General features: G+C 37.6%; 1 protein-coding gene across 1 annotated transcript; it reads right to left on the bottom strand.

The window, feature by feature from the left end:
* Positions 1-9,860: 9,860 nt before the first annotated feature.
* Positions 9,861-11,192, bottom strand: LOC114518597 (OTU domain-containing protein 5-like). The gene has a single exon (XM_028538614.1). It carries the CDS (start codon positions 11,190-11,192, stop codon positions 9,861-9,863), a length of 1,332 nt encoding a protein of 443 aa, XP_028394415.1.
* Positions 11,193-18,188: the final 6,996 nt, after the last annotated feature.

Below are 18,188 nucleotides of genomic sequence, written 5' to 3'. Positions count from 1 at the left end.
AGGTAGATTTAGTAATTATAATGGCTTTAGTGATTACTGATATTTCCTCATAAGAGTCCTTGCCAATAATAATAATAATAATACCTGTACAGGCTTTATAAGCAAACAATGACAACCATTGTAGTGTCAGACCACCATGTTCACATAAGGCCCATATAAATGTGTATGGTAATTATAGTTGCTGTGTTATCAGATGGCCTTGGCTATGGGGCCATTTAATTTAATAACTAGAGGGTATATTTACCTACAAAATATAGCCATAATCAGATAGTTTTAATATCATTAATATTAATGTGATTAATTTAAATAAAAAGCGGCATACATACCAAACTATATCCTTCAAGCGTGCCAGTTTGATTTCCTTGCCATTTTCGCCTCTTGGCACCTTGATACGGAATTTCTCTTTCCGCACGTATTCTTTGCCGGACGTCCCAGCCTTGTAGAACAAAGCTACGCATTTTAGTACGTCTTCCATGTCAGATCATGACTCACGAGTTGCTTCGAACGTTTTCTGAATATCTAAATAAATCTAATCAAGGGCCTTCAAGGCTCAAGCCTTCATAAAAAGATGATAAACTTTGCGCACTTCCACTTTGATTTCGTCATTTCGAGGCCCCGCGGGAAAATACACGCACGTGATCGGAAACTGAATGCCATGAACAACGTAAAATATTTCGTAACCGCATGTTAAAAATTATCCGAAAACCGCTGTATATTTTGGTCGATAACCGAATCCGGAGGGTTAATTTCGTCATTTTCCGTCTCCGCACGATTTCCAGTTAACCGCAAACCGTACAAAATAACTGGATATAACCGAAATCCGACCTCAAAATATGGCTAAAACCGTATAACCGCGAAACTATAATAGACCCCCGACAAAGGGTCAGAAGATTGGATTACTGTCTGCCTTAAAAATAATGGTATTTGTTATAATTGGAAAAGATAAGAACAACCTACTTACTGGTGAACTTATTAAAAATTAAGCACGCAGTATAAATGTATTGTGCAAAGTACATTTTAGATGTTAGTATTTAATTATCTCTATTTTACAATTAATCTAAAAATCTATCTACTGTTGTCAGGTGCCAAAGCATATAAAGCATTCTATCTGTGACACTTTGCTTAAATGATTGATCACAGAAGTAAGAGGATAAATTCTTCGATCATATACTACCCACAACCAAATGACACTCTGCCAGGAGTATATAATTTACCCGTTTTCTTCATTACATATCATCCCATGATTTTGGCAATGTTTTGGATGCTATATACGGCTTGCACAATGTGTGGTATCTCTTCGTGGTAGTTGTATAATCAAATAGATTTGATAAAATGCAGTAATGCTAACAGTTGCTGTATTACATTGACATTTTTTCTTCAGCATTAGGCTGTGAGGGATAAATTCATTCTCTTTTTTTCTGCATTAGGCTGTGAGGATTACACTTGCAATAATGTCAATACATTGCCACTTTTTTTTCAGCATTAGGCTGTGAGGGATAAATTCATTCACTTTTTTTTCCTGCATTAGGCTGTGAGGATTACACTTGCAATAATGTCAATACATTGCCACTTTTTTCTTCAGTATTTAAGCTGTGAGGATAAACTCATTCACCATCGTGTGTATATTCACTGGGATGAATTCTCAATGCAGAAGAATGCCATTCTTCTTGTCAAGCATAAAGTCAATGAGATTTTCATACCACAAACTGGATGTAAAATTATATTCCAACAAACTTTGATTACCATGTTGACAAAGTAAAATTGAGGTGTTTTTTTTGGCTGAGTGATACTTTTCCAGTGAGTTAATTGTTGTTCTCAACTCGGTATATAAAGTATCAAGAAAAATGGAATACTTGCTTGGCAAACTTCAACATCAGTATTTTATAACATATAATGTTTTTATGTCTTTGTGTTCCTATATTCATGTTTAAAATATCTTGTTTGACTCACAAAATAAGGTCATTTCGATCTGACCAGTTCAAAGCCTAATTTGGATTGATTAAACCACCCAGATTAGGCCCATAAGATTTTAACAACAAGTTTACATCATACATATATAAATATAAAACATAATTAGTATATTACAATATATTTCACAAAATTATAATTTAATTCTTAATTTATTATTCATGGTTGCAGTGAAATCTTTCCATTTGCTCTTAACCTATAGCAGATAGATTAAACGGCACACAATCAATGGCACTAGAACTGAATAAAAACATTTAAAAAAAATAATTAGAAAACAAAAATGTAATATTACATCTAGGGACATCATTAAATTTCAGATATATAATTTGTTTGTCCAGTTATCAAACACAATACATACACATTATTTCTGTCAACCCCTAGACACATCTAAAATGTGCAGGTTACGTTGACAATGCATTCTCAACAATGCACACTTCCTTGAAACACAAATGATTGTGCCAGGATACACCCAACCTTTCGAAAATACAATGTCTATAACTGAAACATTAGAAACAAGGCTGCAGATATAAATAATATTGTTTACAAATATAAGCAACTTTTGTCTTTATAGTCAAAGGTTTGCTTAACTTTGTAAAGATTAAAAACAAATTTGAAACATGTAAAGGAAAATGAAGGAATTTCAACTGATTTTGCATCATAAAAAATGAAAAGGTTAAATTCATGCAAGTTATATTGACATTGCATTCCAAGGCATACAGGCAAAGCTCGAAAGCACCACTGCTGTGCCCAGGTCACTTGTCAGCTTTACTGGTCTTTGAATAACACAAGCTTTGAAAACTGCTTACTTATTACCTTCTCATTCATACTTGCATTCCTTAACTTACATAAATGATGCATTTGAATCGTGACATAACTCTGAGAACAGCACTTATCAGAGTGAACAGGTGGTTGTCCACTGCACTTGAGTCAAACATGTAAAGGTAAACCACCTTGGTTAGCATTCAGCATTCTCATAAAGCACTTCTCTGTTTCTTCACAAATCTTATTCAGTCCATGTGACGGTAGCTTCAAACCTCCATTCGTTTTCCATGTTACGAACAAGTCCGGTATGTTCTCTTCCGTTGTCGTCAAAACAGTTGTAGATTGGGTGCAATGGATCTTTTTCGTCACCATCTTCAAGACATATCCAGCCGATAGACGATATTGCAGCCTTCTTGTACTCAGACAGTTCAATGGCATTAGACACATCACAGTAGTCATGATTGACAGCAGCTGGCTCTCTCAACTCCAGGTCGTATCGCCTTGCAATCGCCACATCTGAGATCCCATTCGGCGTGTCTTCAATTTCACACTGGTCTGTGATGCGGTCTAATATCTGAGTGTCATCTTGAGCAACGCAGTTTCCATGACCTCCTTTAATATTGTGCCTTATCAGCAGTTGCTTGTAAACACCTACAAACTGCCATGTCGTTGGGTTGTTATTCCATCCACCGCATGCTGGCACAGCACCGAAGAACAACTCAGGTTTCTCCGGCATAACCAGATCGTCGGCCAATCCCAAAACTGCTTTGATGCAAATAAGAAAACCAAGAAATCCGGTTTTCCCTTTAGATTTCGGATGTACTCACTCGCCTGGTCCAGAAACTTTTTCTTGTACTGATAATAGACATCTCATCCAAGGTGAGAGCGCAAACAACTTCTGTACCATCTCTTCTTGCAGCAAACACCTTAGCTTTCAAAGCTGTCACGGCATCTTTTGTGAAACCGGGTTCACCATCCATCGACGTACACCACGATTGGATCACAGATACGTGTGGCAGCCCTAGCTTGGCACTTTTCTGAACACAATTGTATGCCTTCATTGAATAAAACTTTAAGGTGAGAGCATATGACCTTAGCTCAGGTGGATACGCGCCAGGATTTTTCTTTTGCGACACCAACCTTTTCATCTGTTCCTTTGGAACTCCGGAAAAGGTTGTTTTCAAGATTGAAGCACAATCACTATTTATAAGACTGTTCTTTTTTAACAAACTTGCCACTGAACTCAGAGTTACAACCTTTCTCTTCAGGCGCCAAGTCTTTTGTTTGGATACTTTATACCTCTTCTTCAACTTTGTTAATTTGCTGACAACACAACTAAAACTAGGGCACTTACATTTATAGGCTACCTAAATTATTGCAATTACACGGCGATGTGTTGAACGTGATGGCGTCTTTCGTGACTTCAAAATATAATTAAAATATCCAAATACAGAAATGCAATATCTAGAATATACAGAAATACAATAAGTGAAATATAAAAGAGTATGAAATTGTTAAAAACTATATTTATAGCGCTTTAATCCTGAAATAAATCCAAGCCTATTTCAATATTAATCCGCTGTTTTGCTGTCGTGAGTTAATGCAGTCTTGTAAAAACCTAAGAATTATGTCGCGTTTTTTAAAACACATTTAAATATTTTATTTGAAAAGTAAATCTGAAGATTCTTACCGATGGGAAGAAATATTTTCCTTTGACAATCGATTACGGCATCCAAAAGCTGAACAAAAACGCGGCATATTTATGAAAAATTTTCAAAGACCTTGGTTAACGTTTTAAATACGTGTAAACACTTTAAAAAAACTATTCAAGGCGGGAATTTTTTGCAAAAAACCCGAGGGTGAAGAACAACGTCTGTAGGCTTGGATCACGGTTCGTCAGTGGTCATTACCATTGCCTAGTGGGACCATATCTGGCGTCAGCACGAAAAATCCGCCATGTTTCTTGCTTCACTTTTTGAGCCCAAAACATTAGGAGCCAGTCCTCCAGAAATTATTATATAGTGGATATTTCCAACAAATGTGTTTACACACGGAAAACCCGAAAATTTGCATATAATTATCACCATATTGGCAAAAATTTGACAAAAAATCGGGAAAATTTCGCTCCAAAAAGGCCGAATATATAACTTCTAGGGACAAATTTATCCCAGAAATCGATTTCCAGGCTTATTTTACCCCTAGGGGGTAGGCATCGTTGAGTTTTTGACACTTTTAACCAAATAAGGCAACATTTGTCTGATTGGTTGATTTTTAGATTAGTTTCAGGCTTCTGTTCCAAGCGCGGGCAAAGCGTGAAAGGAAGTAAAAAACACAAAACATAGTATTTTCATATCCGGATTGTAGAAAAATCGGACAATGTTTTGGTTTGAAATTTATTTATACAAAAAGAAAAGTAGTCCGTCTTTCATACGTCGATGTATCGAAGGATTTGGGGTTTTTGTTGATGTTTTGATCGCGTCGAAAGAAATGTCTCGAAAATACGCGTGCGACGGGACGAGAACACCTGCACGAAGGACTTGTTTTATTTCAACTTTAATTTCTTATGGATAAAGACTATGAGGTCTAACTCGGTATTTTGTAATGGTGGAATACAGGTTATCAAATGGCACCATAGTCGAGTTATAAGGAATTTGGTTGACATGAAATAGGGCAAGCCGTATAAGAGGTGTGATTTTCTGTGAAGCGCAAGCCAAAAAAATTCCCGTGCTCCTATGGTGGTCCGTTCAACAAGTTGTACTTGCTTAATCAACTCAGGAATTCTCACTCATAATCTACCAAGGTATGTTATCTCACAGATTTAATACAATAGGAAATTAACACATTGATCTGAAGTAACCAGCCTTGTTTTGTGAATTATGTTTTGTAAATTATTTTGTTTGGCGTTCTGGTTAATTTCAATAATATAGCTACACATTTGCAAAAAGTTAGAGTTCTGTGATTTCCTCTAACATAAGTGAAAATTATGTCTTATTGCTTCTAAAAACTGCAGTTCCCTTTTTGACCCACCTTGCACCTCATCTACAAGACCGTTTTTAGTAGTGCAGGTGACTTTTTGAGTAAATCTTTATTGAAATTGGGCGCCCGTGTTTGGCAGCTCGCTGAAGACACATTATAACGGCTTTTAATATGAAAATTTGTCAACAGACCTACACTAATATACAAATTATTTCCTCCAATTTATCCCAACAAAAAGCAATTGGTTTTTGATTTATTGTCCACCAAAGCATATTATTATACCATATGAAAATCAATAAAAAACTACAGAGTTATAACTTTTTATAATTTCATCCCTTGTAAACAAACGGGGCGGTGTTCCGTAAAAACCCTTCCTGACCTTGTTTTTAAACTTGTAAAATTTCGAAAACTGCTCTTACATTAGTTACAGGCCTTGCATTGCATTTTTTATAAGCCATTAAACTTGGTTGTAATTCCAACTACGCGAACCTAATCAAGTTTGGTTTATACATAAATCTTATTGTTACTGATATTGCTTGCCTTTGTTCTATGAGGGTAGACGAATATAATTTGAATAAACTCATATCAAATCAATTCATTTCAAATCACGGGTCATGAGGAATATTTCCCCTATTATGTTTATATAGGATATACTTTGTTTTATATTAATTAGGTTTTCAAAAAAATTGAAATTAAAATGTTGTAAATGCACTGAATTATTTCAAACATAGTTTATATGCATATTAGTGTATAGGTAGCCTACATGTTAGTTTTTATTAATTTGGATATGATATGAACAGTTTGTCCAACAAGCAGTCATGCACCAACTGCTGTAATTTACCAGCATATGTAGCCCTGTAATGATCAAATAATAGTAGTTGCTAATATTTGTGGGAATAATGTTAATAGTTTCATAACAAAGTAATATGAAATATTGAAATAAATGGCATTATAAAGGAATTTCTTCAGTGGTTTAAAAACTGATAGAGGACAACCCCAAACCTGACTGTGTTAATAAATGTGAATATGCCCCAGAACACAGGTGAAAACCTACATCCAACTAGGGATCCAAGGATAGTGCAAAGTTTTTTTATTTTTATTTTATTTTTATTTTTTTATTTTTTTTAATTTTTTTTATTTTTACAAGATTCGCCAAACATGACAGACAAATTTAGTACAGACACATTTACATACAACACTAGCAAAGACTGACCACAGAGGTAATCTCCAATAACGGGGTCCCATACACAAAGTCACAATTGTAAAACAAGAATAACTGAAATATTTAACATTACGAACGAGCTTAAAACGAAATTCTTGCATTGATTATCAACAGCATGACCTCTCTGATAGACTTAGAAGAGGCCGAGTTGTGTGGCACTTAACGCACACTGATTTGAATGTTTTTGGATTGTCCGAATCGTAAACATATTCGAGAAGGTTCAAATAATACTTCATTAAAGAGTTTTTGAAGTATGCTAATGATCTTGAAGTGTCACGAATATCGCTTGGGAGAATGTTCCAAACGCTAGGTGCTCTCACGTAAAAATTATTCTTGTTGCAAACCGTTTTGCATCTGAATATGCTGAGAAGAACGCCGTATTTTATTAAAAAGCATCCGTTATGGTTCCCTAATTAGTTGCTTTGAAAGAAAAGATTGAACGGAAATATGACGATACTATGACTTGGTTTGGAATCAGTCTCACAAATTACGATCAGAGAAGTACGATAAGGCTTTTTGAATTGTTTATTTCCCCATTTAGTCTTTGTGATAAGAGTTCATCTGTGGTATAATATTTATCTATTTTATTTCACACTTTTTGCTATAAAGAAATCAAGGTACACATGGAATTACATATAGTGAGAGACTATTCGTTTGAAGTACGAGATTTGGTGGTGTCTCCTCTAACGGTATAATGATGCGTATTTGATATAATTATGTTGGAAGCTTTAAAATTATAACTGTTTGTGAAACTAACCATTCGTCGAGTTCCACACCTTGTTACAATGTGGTACTATTAATCGATTTACCATCAGTTGTTTCTTGCACTGCATGGTCATTAATGGACGTGTTATACACCATATTTCAGTATATTCAGAAATGAACGATCATGTATATCATTGCATAATGTATCATTGCATGGAAATGATATAAGTTTTGCAGCACATTGACTGTTGTATACGTTCGGTGATATTTTGTTTCCATTAGTATTCGACATGCATGCGTTTTTAGATTGATTGGTAGATAAATCGTAGTTATTTACTTTCACCACATTTTTCTTCGTTTGAGATAGAACACTGACGTCAGCTTTCAACTGAAAAATCCGTTTCTAGAAATTGACAGTCCACTTTTGAATAAGATTCTTCTTGTGTCTGCATTAATTCCTCGTAGCTTTTATGTTGAACCTGTGTGTTCTTGTTATCTTTCACTCTGTCTGGAATTCGCTCTTTATGATTGAACTTGATTGCAGTTCGGTAGTTTTCATGTATGAGAATACCTGACCGTTTACAATATTGTAGTTTTGTTCTTGGATTTGTGTGATTTTGTCTGCAATAGAAAATAAGGAGTTACTTCAACGCAATACATGAGTTTGAACAGCTAAAAGAATATTTTTTTAAATAATTAGATTTGATCACAAACTTTACGTAATAATACGTCCCAATACCTTAGTTATTGCTTTCATTATCTTAGGCAAATATCTTTACTGAGTACGATTGATGATCATGTTACTGAAATAATGAAAAGAGAATATAAGAATACACATAATGACAATCACAAAATGACATTTAAAAAAACTTACGTAGTCAAAGGCTTGAGGTCACCATGGGGAAGTCTTTTTCTGTCCCGAGTACGTAGGGACATAGACCTTCTAATTAGAGAGAAGGGCCAGGATCTTTTAGTCAGTGTATCGAGTGTTCTGGACCTTTTTACTTTGCTTTGAAGAATAACTTTTTTGGTTTTTGAGTCATGCATTCTGGACATTCTACGTTTGCTGTGAAGAATAACTTTTTTATAGATTTTGACTATATTACTATTGTGAACTGAAATTTTGTATAGTTTTTTATATATTAACGATTGATATTTATTGTAGTAACTTAAATATCCAATTAGTGAGAGGAAAATAGGCTTATGGTCGCTAAAGTACGATTCTAAAACTCCACTATTGTTTACTCTTTCAGGAATATTAGTGTATATGTGATCAATTTGTGTTTTATAGTCTGTTGTTACTTGGTTAATAAGTTGCACATATTGCTTTTCTTCGATTAAATACTTAGTAAGTGTATTTTTGTCGGATGCATTTTCAAGAAGATTGACATTAAAATTACCAAGAATGATAGCAGGAGTATTTGGATCATTTATATACGTAGAGTGTAAATGTTTTAAAGCATCAATGAACCTTGAAATTTTTACTTTTGATTTAGAGCGATAAATTCCAACAATATGTAAATTATTTACTGGTTGGTTTACTTTAAGTAATGTCATTTCTACATGATTACAGCAGTTCCATAAGGTGTTCTAGCACCATCAGGGATGAAGTCATTTCTGAATAGTTGAAAGCCTTGGATCTGATATAATTCACTGTCGTCATTATTACATAGAGCAGTTTCCACAAACATATTTATATCTGCTGCTTGTACATTATAATCACGAGCAACGTCAGCAACGTGAAGATGTAATGATCTTATATTTTGGAATAATACTTTAAATGTCTCAGTTCTATCTTTATAGAGAAATTGAAGATGACTTTTAAGTACACAATTTTGTCTTAGTCTTGTCATTTCTTCTTGTACTTTCTTGCTCACTGCTATTTTCTTTTCGTTCAAATTAAGAATATGTAATCCCGAAATGTTTCTAAGTCTGCTAAGTGCAACATAATGCATGTGCTCTCGCTTTAAAGATGGAAATTGATAATGGTGTTTATAACCGAGACGACGTTTTAATTTAATTGGAATAGTTTGTGACTCGTTCAATGGTCTTGGTAAAACACTAACGGTTGTGTTAACATCGGCAGGAACATTAACTACATTACCATGAATACTTAATTGACCTCCACTAGGCAATTCCCGCACCTGCATAAAAGGTATTCTTGGAGAAATTAATCTTTCTTCAAGATTTGTTAAGTTTTTTAAGACCTCAGGCTTTTCTGGGAAAGTCATTTTTTTGCTTTTGCACAACCTGGAATTTTACCAATTTTTTTATGAAATAACTCAAGTGCCTTTGTTATGTTAATTTGTTGTCTATAGTCATTGGTCTTACCAGTTATCTGATAAGCTTCATGTAAATTGTCATTCAAATCTTTTATTTTATTGTATTTTCTCATCTTACAGCCATTTTCAATATAGTCTAACTTTCTTTTCATGTATTGCCTTTTCTGAGTATCCTTTACTTTTTGAGAATGGTTGTGCTTATACAAAACATTTGACAATTTGGATGATTCTGCAAATTTTGTATGATTTAATTTTCTGTATTTTCCAGTAGCTGTTTTATTTTTTTCTTTGACTTTTTTGGGATTTAATTGTCTGTATGCTGTTTTGGCTGCTTTAAAAGTCTGCTTTACTTTCTCCGGATTCGTTTCTCTATATGCTGCAGTGGCTCTCTTAGAACTCTGTTTCACTTTCTCAGGATTTGATTGTCTGTATGTTGCAGTGGCAATCTTAAAACTTTCTTTTACTTTCTCAGGATTTGTTTGTCTATAAGTTGCGGTGGCTTTTTGCCAGGAGTCCCTAACTTTATCATCATTGGAATTTTTGTACTTGTTATTATACGATTTTTTTCTCTCACTTTCTTTCTTTTTGAATTCATTATTCATCCTTCTATTTTTCATATATTCTTTCATGTATTTTCTCCTTTTTTGAATAGTTTTCGCATAAACGAGATTTTCTGAGATAATCTTATTACTATCTGATACAGAATTTTGTAATTTTGTTTTACTAGCTCCTATCTGATTTTCTATTTGTCCACGAAATTGATTAATTAGCGTGGTAGAAACATAATGTAGTTCCTCAAGATGTCCAATGTAAATTTCTTTTACATTTGCTACAGACTGAGCATAAATAGAAGTCACAATTGTAGTTTCATTGAAATTTTGGGAACTTTCTGTGATGTGAATTCTTAAATTATTTATATTTGCAACGGCTTGTATGATAATATGGTCGGCCCATGACCCTAGCTTTGACATGTTTTGTAAATATTGGGACCATGATTGTTCAGTATTAGACTCTATGAAATATTCTGGGCAAAGAATTAAATGTTGGATTGCATTAGCTCTTATTTGGGCATGACGAGTCTCTGTTCCATAAAGCTGATGACTTATACTACGAAAAAAACAGTTACCATCGCCGACAATGTTCACTGGTTTTCGTCCTATTCGAGCTAGTCTTGTGGTCAATACTGATATATTTGATATATTTTCAGGACCTGGGTTTAACTCTACATCACCAGACAAAAATAAGATATTTCTGGCAGATGTTTTTACTCTTTGCATATTCTATTTAGTAGTGTGTATAAATTTGATATGTCTAGCGCTGTTGGGCGTACTAAACGATTTGTGTTTCTTCGTTCTCGTCTGGTTTCTAGTATTTATATGTATCCGACTTGGCATGTTGTCCGTTAAGATATGTTTATGTGCAATTCTCTGTACTTTCTTAATAAACTTTGCAAGAAACCGCCTTCTATAGTTTCTATATTTCCACATATACGCATTTGTTTGCTGCTGAATAACATTTTCCCGGTACCTAGTTAAAAGCAATTTGTGAAAGCCGGATGATTCAGGAATAGACTGCTTAATAAACCGTTTTATTATACGCCTACATTTTCTATTTTTGTACATTAAATGGACCAACTTTCCAACATTAATTCTAGACGGCTCTCTATCTCGCCTTTTAACATGTTTTAATTGTTTATTTCGCGATCTGCTTCGATCAAATTTATTCCATGGACGACGAGTATCTGGCATGCATAATGCTTCTTGTACTATATTTCCATTTAAATTGTCACATTTTGGTAATGCAGTATAGTTACCGTTCTTTGTTTCTGTACTAAGATATTGACATGTTTTAGAACAAGTCTCATTGACCTTTGACTTTAAATTCGCAAGATCATGTTGTGTTACATTAACCATTTTCATATTGTCATTCAATGTCATTTTAGGTTTCAATTGTATTACAAATTGTATAGCAGTGTTTATAGCAGGTTTAATAAGCTTTGATTGACATAGTTTCTCATAAGATCCCATAGTCATAGATTCCTCTTTGCAATGAACACTATTTTGCACCGTTGTGCTAGACCCGTGAACAGGGTTTGTGACGGTAACACATTGGCTACCTCCTTGCCTTCTTCTTCCATTGCTTAAAGCTCGCTGGCAAGTCAAGCGATTGACGATAACACGTTGGCTATCTGCTTGCCTTTTTCCTCGATTACATGAGGCTCGCTGGCAAGTCAAGCGATTGGCGATAACACGTTGGCTATCTTCTCGTCTTCCTCGTTTTAATAAAAAGCTCTGACGAGTCAAGAGTTTCCTAATATGAGTTTTGCCTTGTAAACAATTCTTCCTTGTAAATTCCATTCTACACAACCTTGTTTACACTTTTACAGACTCTGCTATTTTCGATGTATGAGCGGCGGTGGATGCTGCCGTCGCATAATAAATGTTTAATAAATTTATACGCAAGGGAATCAAATTTTTTATGAGCAGCGTGTTGCTCACGCGCGCTGGTCAGGATTTTGTTACTTTGACATGCGTGATAGTCACATGTACATTTACAAAATAGCCAATAAATATTACATTTGAATCACATGTTTTTCGATACGGTACGATAGTCACATGTACATTTACTAAATTTAATAGCGACTAGAGTGAGAGAGAAGAATGTCTTCAAGGAAGAAACTAACGAAATGTCACGAAAAATTCTCAAAAGTAACGAAAGGCGTAAAACAAAGCGCTCCAATTGGCACAGAAACTGATCGAAGCGGTGTTGAGCATGAATCGCCAGGCACTTCGCTGAAGAGTTGGGCGTCAAAGAGTGAGGATGATTCAATCATTGGATATGTACATAAGCTTTCTCCTCAAAAGCGAAACAAGAAAAACACTCTAGACTACGCTACTCTTACGCTGCAGACCGAAAACGAAAGGATTGACACTATTGTCAATGTTAGCCTCGTTGGTACAGGTCCTGATATATGTATATACTCCAAAACTACACGTTGTACTCCGAAACTCTTTATTAATACTGGTGATTATACACCCTTTTCCCCTGTATATATCTGACTTCAAAACTACAACAATAATACTACAGACTCCCATGATATATGATATCTCAACAGTACTTCAACCTGTCAGTTGTCAGTTCAAAACTACGTCATAGATTAATTAACTAATTGTACATTACGGATGAGCCTAACATATTCCCCCTCTTGAAATAAGTGTCGTCCCGTGACACTTGGGATTTTTCAACATGCTCCTACTCTAATTACAGTACTATGTGTTACTTTGTTAGTCCAGAAACGTGTGTTTCTCATGAATCTATCACAGCCCTACTAAGTATTTTCCAGGATCCTACTTATCAAATATCTACTTTGCTAACTTCGTAACCAAAATAATACGCTGCAGCTCGTATCACCGTGGTGTAAACGTCTACTTATCTTGCTCGATAGCTTCTGGATGTTGTACATCCTAAATAATTTTGTAAAGTTTGGAGCGTTTTTTCTATATAAAAAATAGTAAAGGTTATCTAATAATTGAAATTCCAGTTTGCTTGATACGGCATCGCTGGCTGTCCATACACTGGTTGCTGGTGGTTGGCTGGTGGAAAGGGTATGTTTGAATGGGGAAATGGATAAGGTGGGTTGTCCACGAAGGGTGGCCAATACACAGGTGGTGGGTGTACAAGGGAAAGGGTCTATTCACTGGAAACGTTATGGGAGGTGGCCACATAACTGGAGGTGGTGGTGGGTTGTTGCTGTCATGTAGAATACATTTGCTGGTTCGACCTGGCCAGGGCCGTAATATGTCAAGCGGTCAGGTGGGTCTTGATCTTCTTGCTCTTAGTTGTTCATTCTGTTCTGGTACGTCTGGTACAACCTCCGTCGCGACTGCGTTCTCGTCCTCGAATGCGTTCCTATTCTCAATCTCGACTGCGTTTTCGTCTTCGTTCTCGACTGCGTTCTCGTTCTCAACAGCGTTCTCGTTCTCGACTGCGTTCTCGTTCTCGACTGCGTTCTCGTTCTCGACTGCGTTCTCGTTCTCGACTGCGTTCTCGTCTCGACTGCGTTCTCGTTCTCGACTGGAGGGTTAGGGCCTGTATCTCTGGATTGACATTTACTACGACTTCGACTTCGTCATCACTCGAGAACTCGCTACTGTTTCTACTGTTTGCTCTCGTATTAACGAGTTCCGGTCGCCGTCTTTTACTTGGGCGTGGTAATGGAGCTTCACCGGTCGTTTGGTTGTCCATTGGCAAGAAATCACACGGAAGGAGAAGATTTCTATGCAATGTTCTTCTCTTCGTTCCAGTACCTTCAGGTTTAACCTCGTAAACTGGGCTTTCTGTACTCTTCCTTCGCACAACAACGTGAACGTCCTTTTCCCAGTATGATCTCAGCTTCCCAGGACCGCCCCGTTCACTCAAGTTCCGTACCAATACTCTATCGCCAGGCTGTAGCACTGAACTCCGTACCCAACGATCGTAGTGTTTCTTCGCTTTCTCACCTTTTTCTTTCGCCTTTCGTCCAGCCAGCCGATATGCCTCATGCATAGCGTTCTCCACTCTGACACGTACTGGGGATAAGTCTTACTGGTGGTTACTAGGTCGGGATCTAGTAGAAGGTCAATTGGTAGTCGGGGATGACGTCCAAAGAGGAGAAAGAATGGTGAATACCGGTTGTGTCGTTCCGTGTACAATTGTATGCATGTACAACTTTGTTGACATGATCTTTCCAGCGTGACTTTTGATTTTCAGGAAGTGTTCTGAGCATATCCAACAACGTCCTATTGAATCTTTCCACTTGGCCGTTGCCCTGCGGGGTAAGGGGTGGTTCGGGAATGCTTCACACCACAAAGTTGTTCCAGCCTTCCGAGAAGTTGGTTCTCGAATTCCCCGCCCTGGTCGTGATGGAATTTGGCGGGAAACCCAAAGCGTAACACGAAATCGTTGTAAAGCTTCTCTGCAACGGTTTTTCCAGCTTTGTTTCGAGTAGCGTAAGCTTGAGCGTATCGCGTAAAGTGATCAACGATCACCTAAGATGTACTCAAACCCACCACTCGACTTCTCCAGATGAACAAAATCGATTGACACCAGCTCGAATGGCGACGAAGTTATAATCGGTTGTAGTGGAGCTCGTATTTTCAGCCGTGGAGGTTTTTGTTTCACGCAGCGACACACTTTCTTCACGTAATGTTCAATGTCTCGTTGCATGCGAGGCCAGTAGAATCGATCTCTGGCTAGATGTAGAACACGATCAGAACCAAGATGACCCATGTTGTTGTGGAGTTCTCTTAGTACCATTGCGTGGTACTTTCTGGGTAGAACTATTTGATCGTGTGTTCCTCTCTTCCGCCGTAACACTCCGTCAGAACCAATTGACAGTCTCTGCCATTCATGTAGAAGCGATTGTGTCTCTGTTGATTCACGGGCTCGCTCATTTGTCGTTGGACGCTTACCTGCTTTAATAAAGGAGTACACTTTACCAATAACACTATCTTCGATTTGGGCTTGTCTTATGTCGTCCGCCCCCAATGTTGATTCGTTGCTCTTTCGGGTTTTTGATGCGTCGACTTCTAGGATGCTTGGGTCGTCGATCAATGAAGATACCCAATTTATCTTTCCCTGCTCTTGGAGTTTTACTGTTTGGACTATTGTCCGTAACTCGTCTTGTGTTGTCTCCTTAGTACATACTTTCATGTAGTTCTCCATGTCTTTTGGCGCTCGAGATAATGTGTCGGCGTCAGCGTTTGCTTTCCCAGGTCGATAGCGAATTGTAAAGTTGAAGTCTGCTAGCTCTCCGACCCACCGAAGACCTGTTGCGTTCAATTTCGCGCTCGACAATACATACGTCAATGGGTTGTTATCGGTGAATACAACAAAACTTGGTGCGTAATAGAGGTAATCTTTGAATTGTTCACAAATTGCCCATTTTAGTGCGAGGAACTCCAGTTTGCCGGAATGAAGATGGTAGTTTTTCTCAGCTGTCGTTAACGTGCGCGAACCGTAAGCGATGACACGTAGAATATCATTCTGTTGTTGGTATAGAACAGCGCCTAGACCGCTTTCGGATGCGTCAGTGTGCAACACGAATGGACTATTAGGTTCTGGATAAGCCATTACTGGAACGCTCACAAGACATTGAATGAGTCTCTCCAAGGCCGATTGATGGGATACCGTCCAAGTGATTTGTTGGTTTGGGGGTGGCTGATTGCGATATTTCCGCTTGAGATTAACGTCAGTTTCATCATGGTCAACCAGCTTGACGAGGTCGTATATCGGTTTGGCGATTCTTGAAAAGTTCTCAATGTACCGACGATAATAGTTTAGGAATCCCATTAGTTTGCGGACTTCGTTTACAGTCTTTGGTGGAGTTTCTTTCATGCGAAGGATTGGAGCAATGGATCCAACTTATATCCTTCTTCAGACACGACTCTTCCAAGGAACAAGACCTCACGTTTAAACATGGTACATTTTCTGGGTTTTAGCTTGACACCGTGTGTTTTGAGCGTTGGAGCACTTTCCGGAGATGTTCAATGTGTTCGTCAAAGGATTTGCTGAACACGATGATATCATCCAGGTATGGCACGCATATGTCATCTCGTAGATCTCCCAAACATGTTTCCATGAAACGTTGGAAGGATGCTGGTGCATTGCATAGTCCGAATGGGATCCGAACCCATTCGTACAGCCCCCATGGCGTTATAAAGGCAGTAAGAGGTTGACTTTCGACTTTAAGGAACCCTTGATGGTAGGCTTTACCCTGATCAAGTACTGAAAACCACGAGCTTCCGCCGAGATTGTCAAGGGTTTCCTGGATCCTCGGTATTGGATGACGGTCTACTTGGCTTTTCTTGTTCAACTCACGGTAGTCGACACACAGGCGTAGGCTCTGATCCTTCTTTCTGACACAAACCACAGGCGAGCTATAAGATGAAGTCGATCTGCGAATAAAGTGTTTATTCAACAAGTCTTCGATATATGCTTTCACCTCCGGATATAGTGGTCGTGGCACGGCGACATAATTCTTCTGAACAGGTGTGGTATCGGTTAGTTTGATTTCCATTTGAAGCTCTGTGATGCACCCAACGTCATCATCATCTACAGCAAACGCACCAGCCTCTTCCATAAGCAGCTGTGTCGCAGCTTTCTTTTGTTCACCGTTTAAATCTCGCAAATCCACATCGCCCAAGTGTTTTGGCAAGTTCGTTGTTTGCTCACCCTTGTCGTTAGGGATTTTGGTTTCTTCCTTTAATTTTGGAGATGACTTTTCAACTGTGTCTGTCTTTAATTTCACCTCGACTGGGGTAACTGATTGAATAAGTTGTAGGCGTCCTAGAACCGTCCTGTTCCGTAATACTATATCATGTTTGGTGGTATTCTTCACTTCTACTTCCACACGGCTAGATTTCCCAGCCTTTGCTGTCAATAATGTGTCGGAAACTTGGAGACCAGATGGCCACTGACCGCTCTCATCGGCTTCGAACAAAACTGGTGTGGGTTTATCTAGCGGACCAGTGTTCACTCTGCAGCTCACTTTCAAACATTTTCCCTGTGGTATGACCTCATCTTTTTTGCAGGTCTTTACGAAGCATAGTTCATCGTGATTTACTCTGTTTACGAAATCAACAAGAGCCGTCGCATTACAAACATTCACGCCAACTAAAGCATTTGCCATATCGCTACCTTGTAGCTTATTGACTTTGATCAAATGTTCTATTGCATTGAAACCGATCAATGGAAGTTCCATTTCCTCGCTTGCTACTAAAAATGGAACAGAAAGTACATACTCAGAATCTCCGATTTGGAGATCCAGTTCAACCCATCCTTTGTACGGTATATTACTACCATTGGCTGCAGTCAAGGTAAGATCACCATCCAGTAACTCACTAACATCTCTAACCAACATGGTAGGAAAGTTCCTTTTTATGAAGCTGGCCGAAACGATAGAGACTTGGGCCCCGGTGTCCCACAGAATTTCTGCTTTTTTCCCGTTAAGCTTCGCTTTGATTGAACATCTCCTACCTACCAGGCTAACTACCTTTCGGTGTTGTTCTGGTGTTAGATGGCTGACGAAAATACCCGTCTTCCGTCGTCTGTTTCCTGTTTTGGATGTGCTGCTTGATGGCATTACATAATATTCTATGCTGTGACCAATGTTTCCGCTGGCATTTCGTACCACAGTAGTTTACAAGTTTACAACATTCACAACGCCAAAAAGTCTTTTCCAACACTTGATTGCAGCCGTTGCACTGATGGGACCCTTTCTTTTCTTCGGCTAA

The sequence above is a fragment of the Dendronephthya gigantea genome, unplaced genomic scaffold (assembly GCF_004324835.1).
Source record: "Dendronephthya gigantea isolate DGI-Jeju-01 unplaced genomic scaffold, DenGig_1.0 000011F, whole genome shotgun sequence".
In the NCBI taxonomy this organism is placed as follows: Eukaryota; Metazoa; Cnidaria; class Anthozoa; order Malacalcyonacea; family Nephtheidae; genus Dendronephthya; species Dendronephthya gigantea.
The sequence above is the reverse complement of the archived record's forward strand: the minus strand, read 5'-3'. Positions and strand labels throughout refer to the sequence as shown.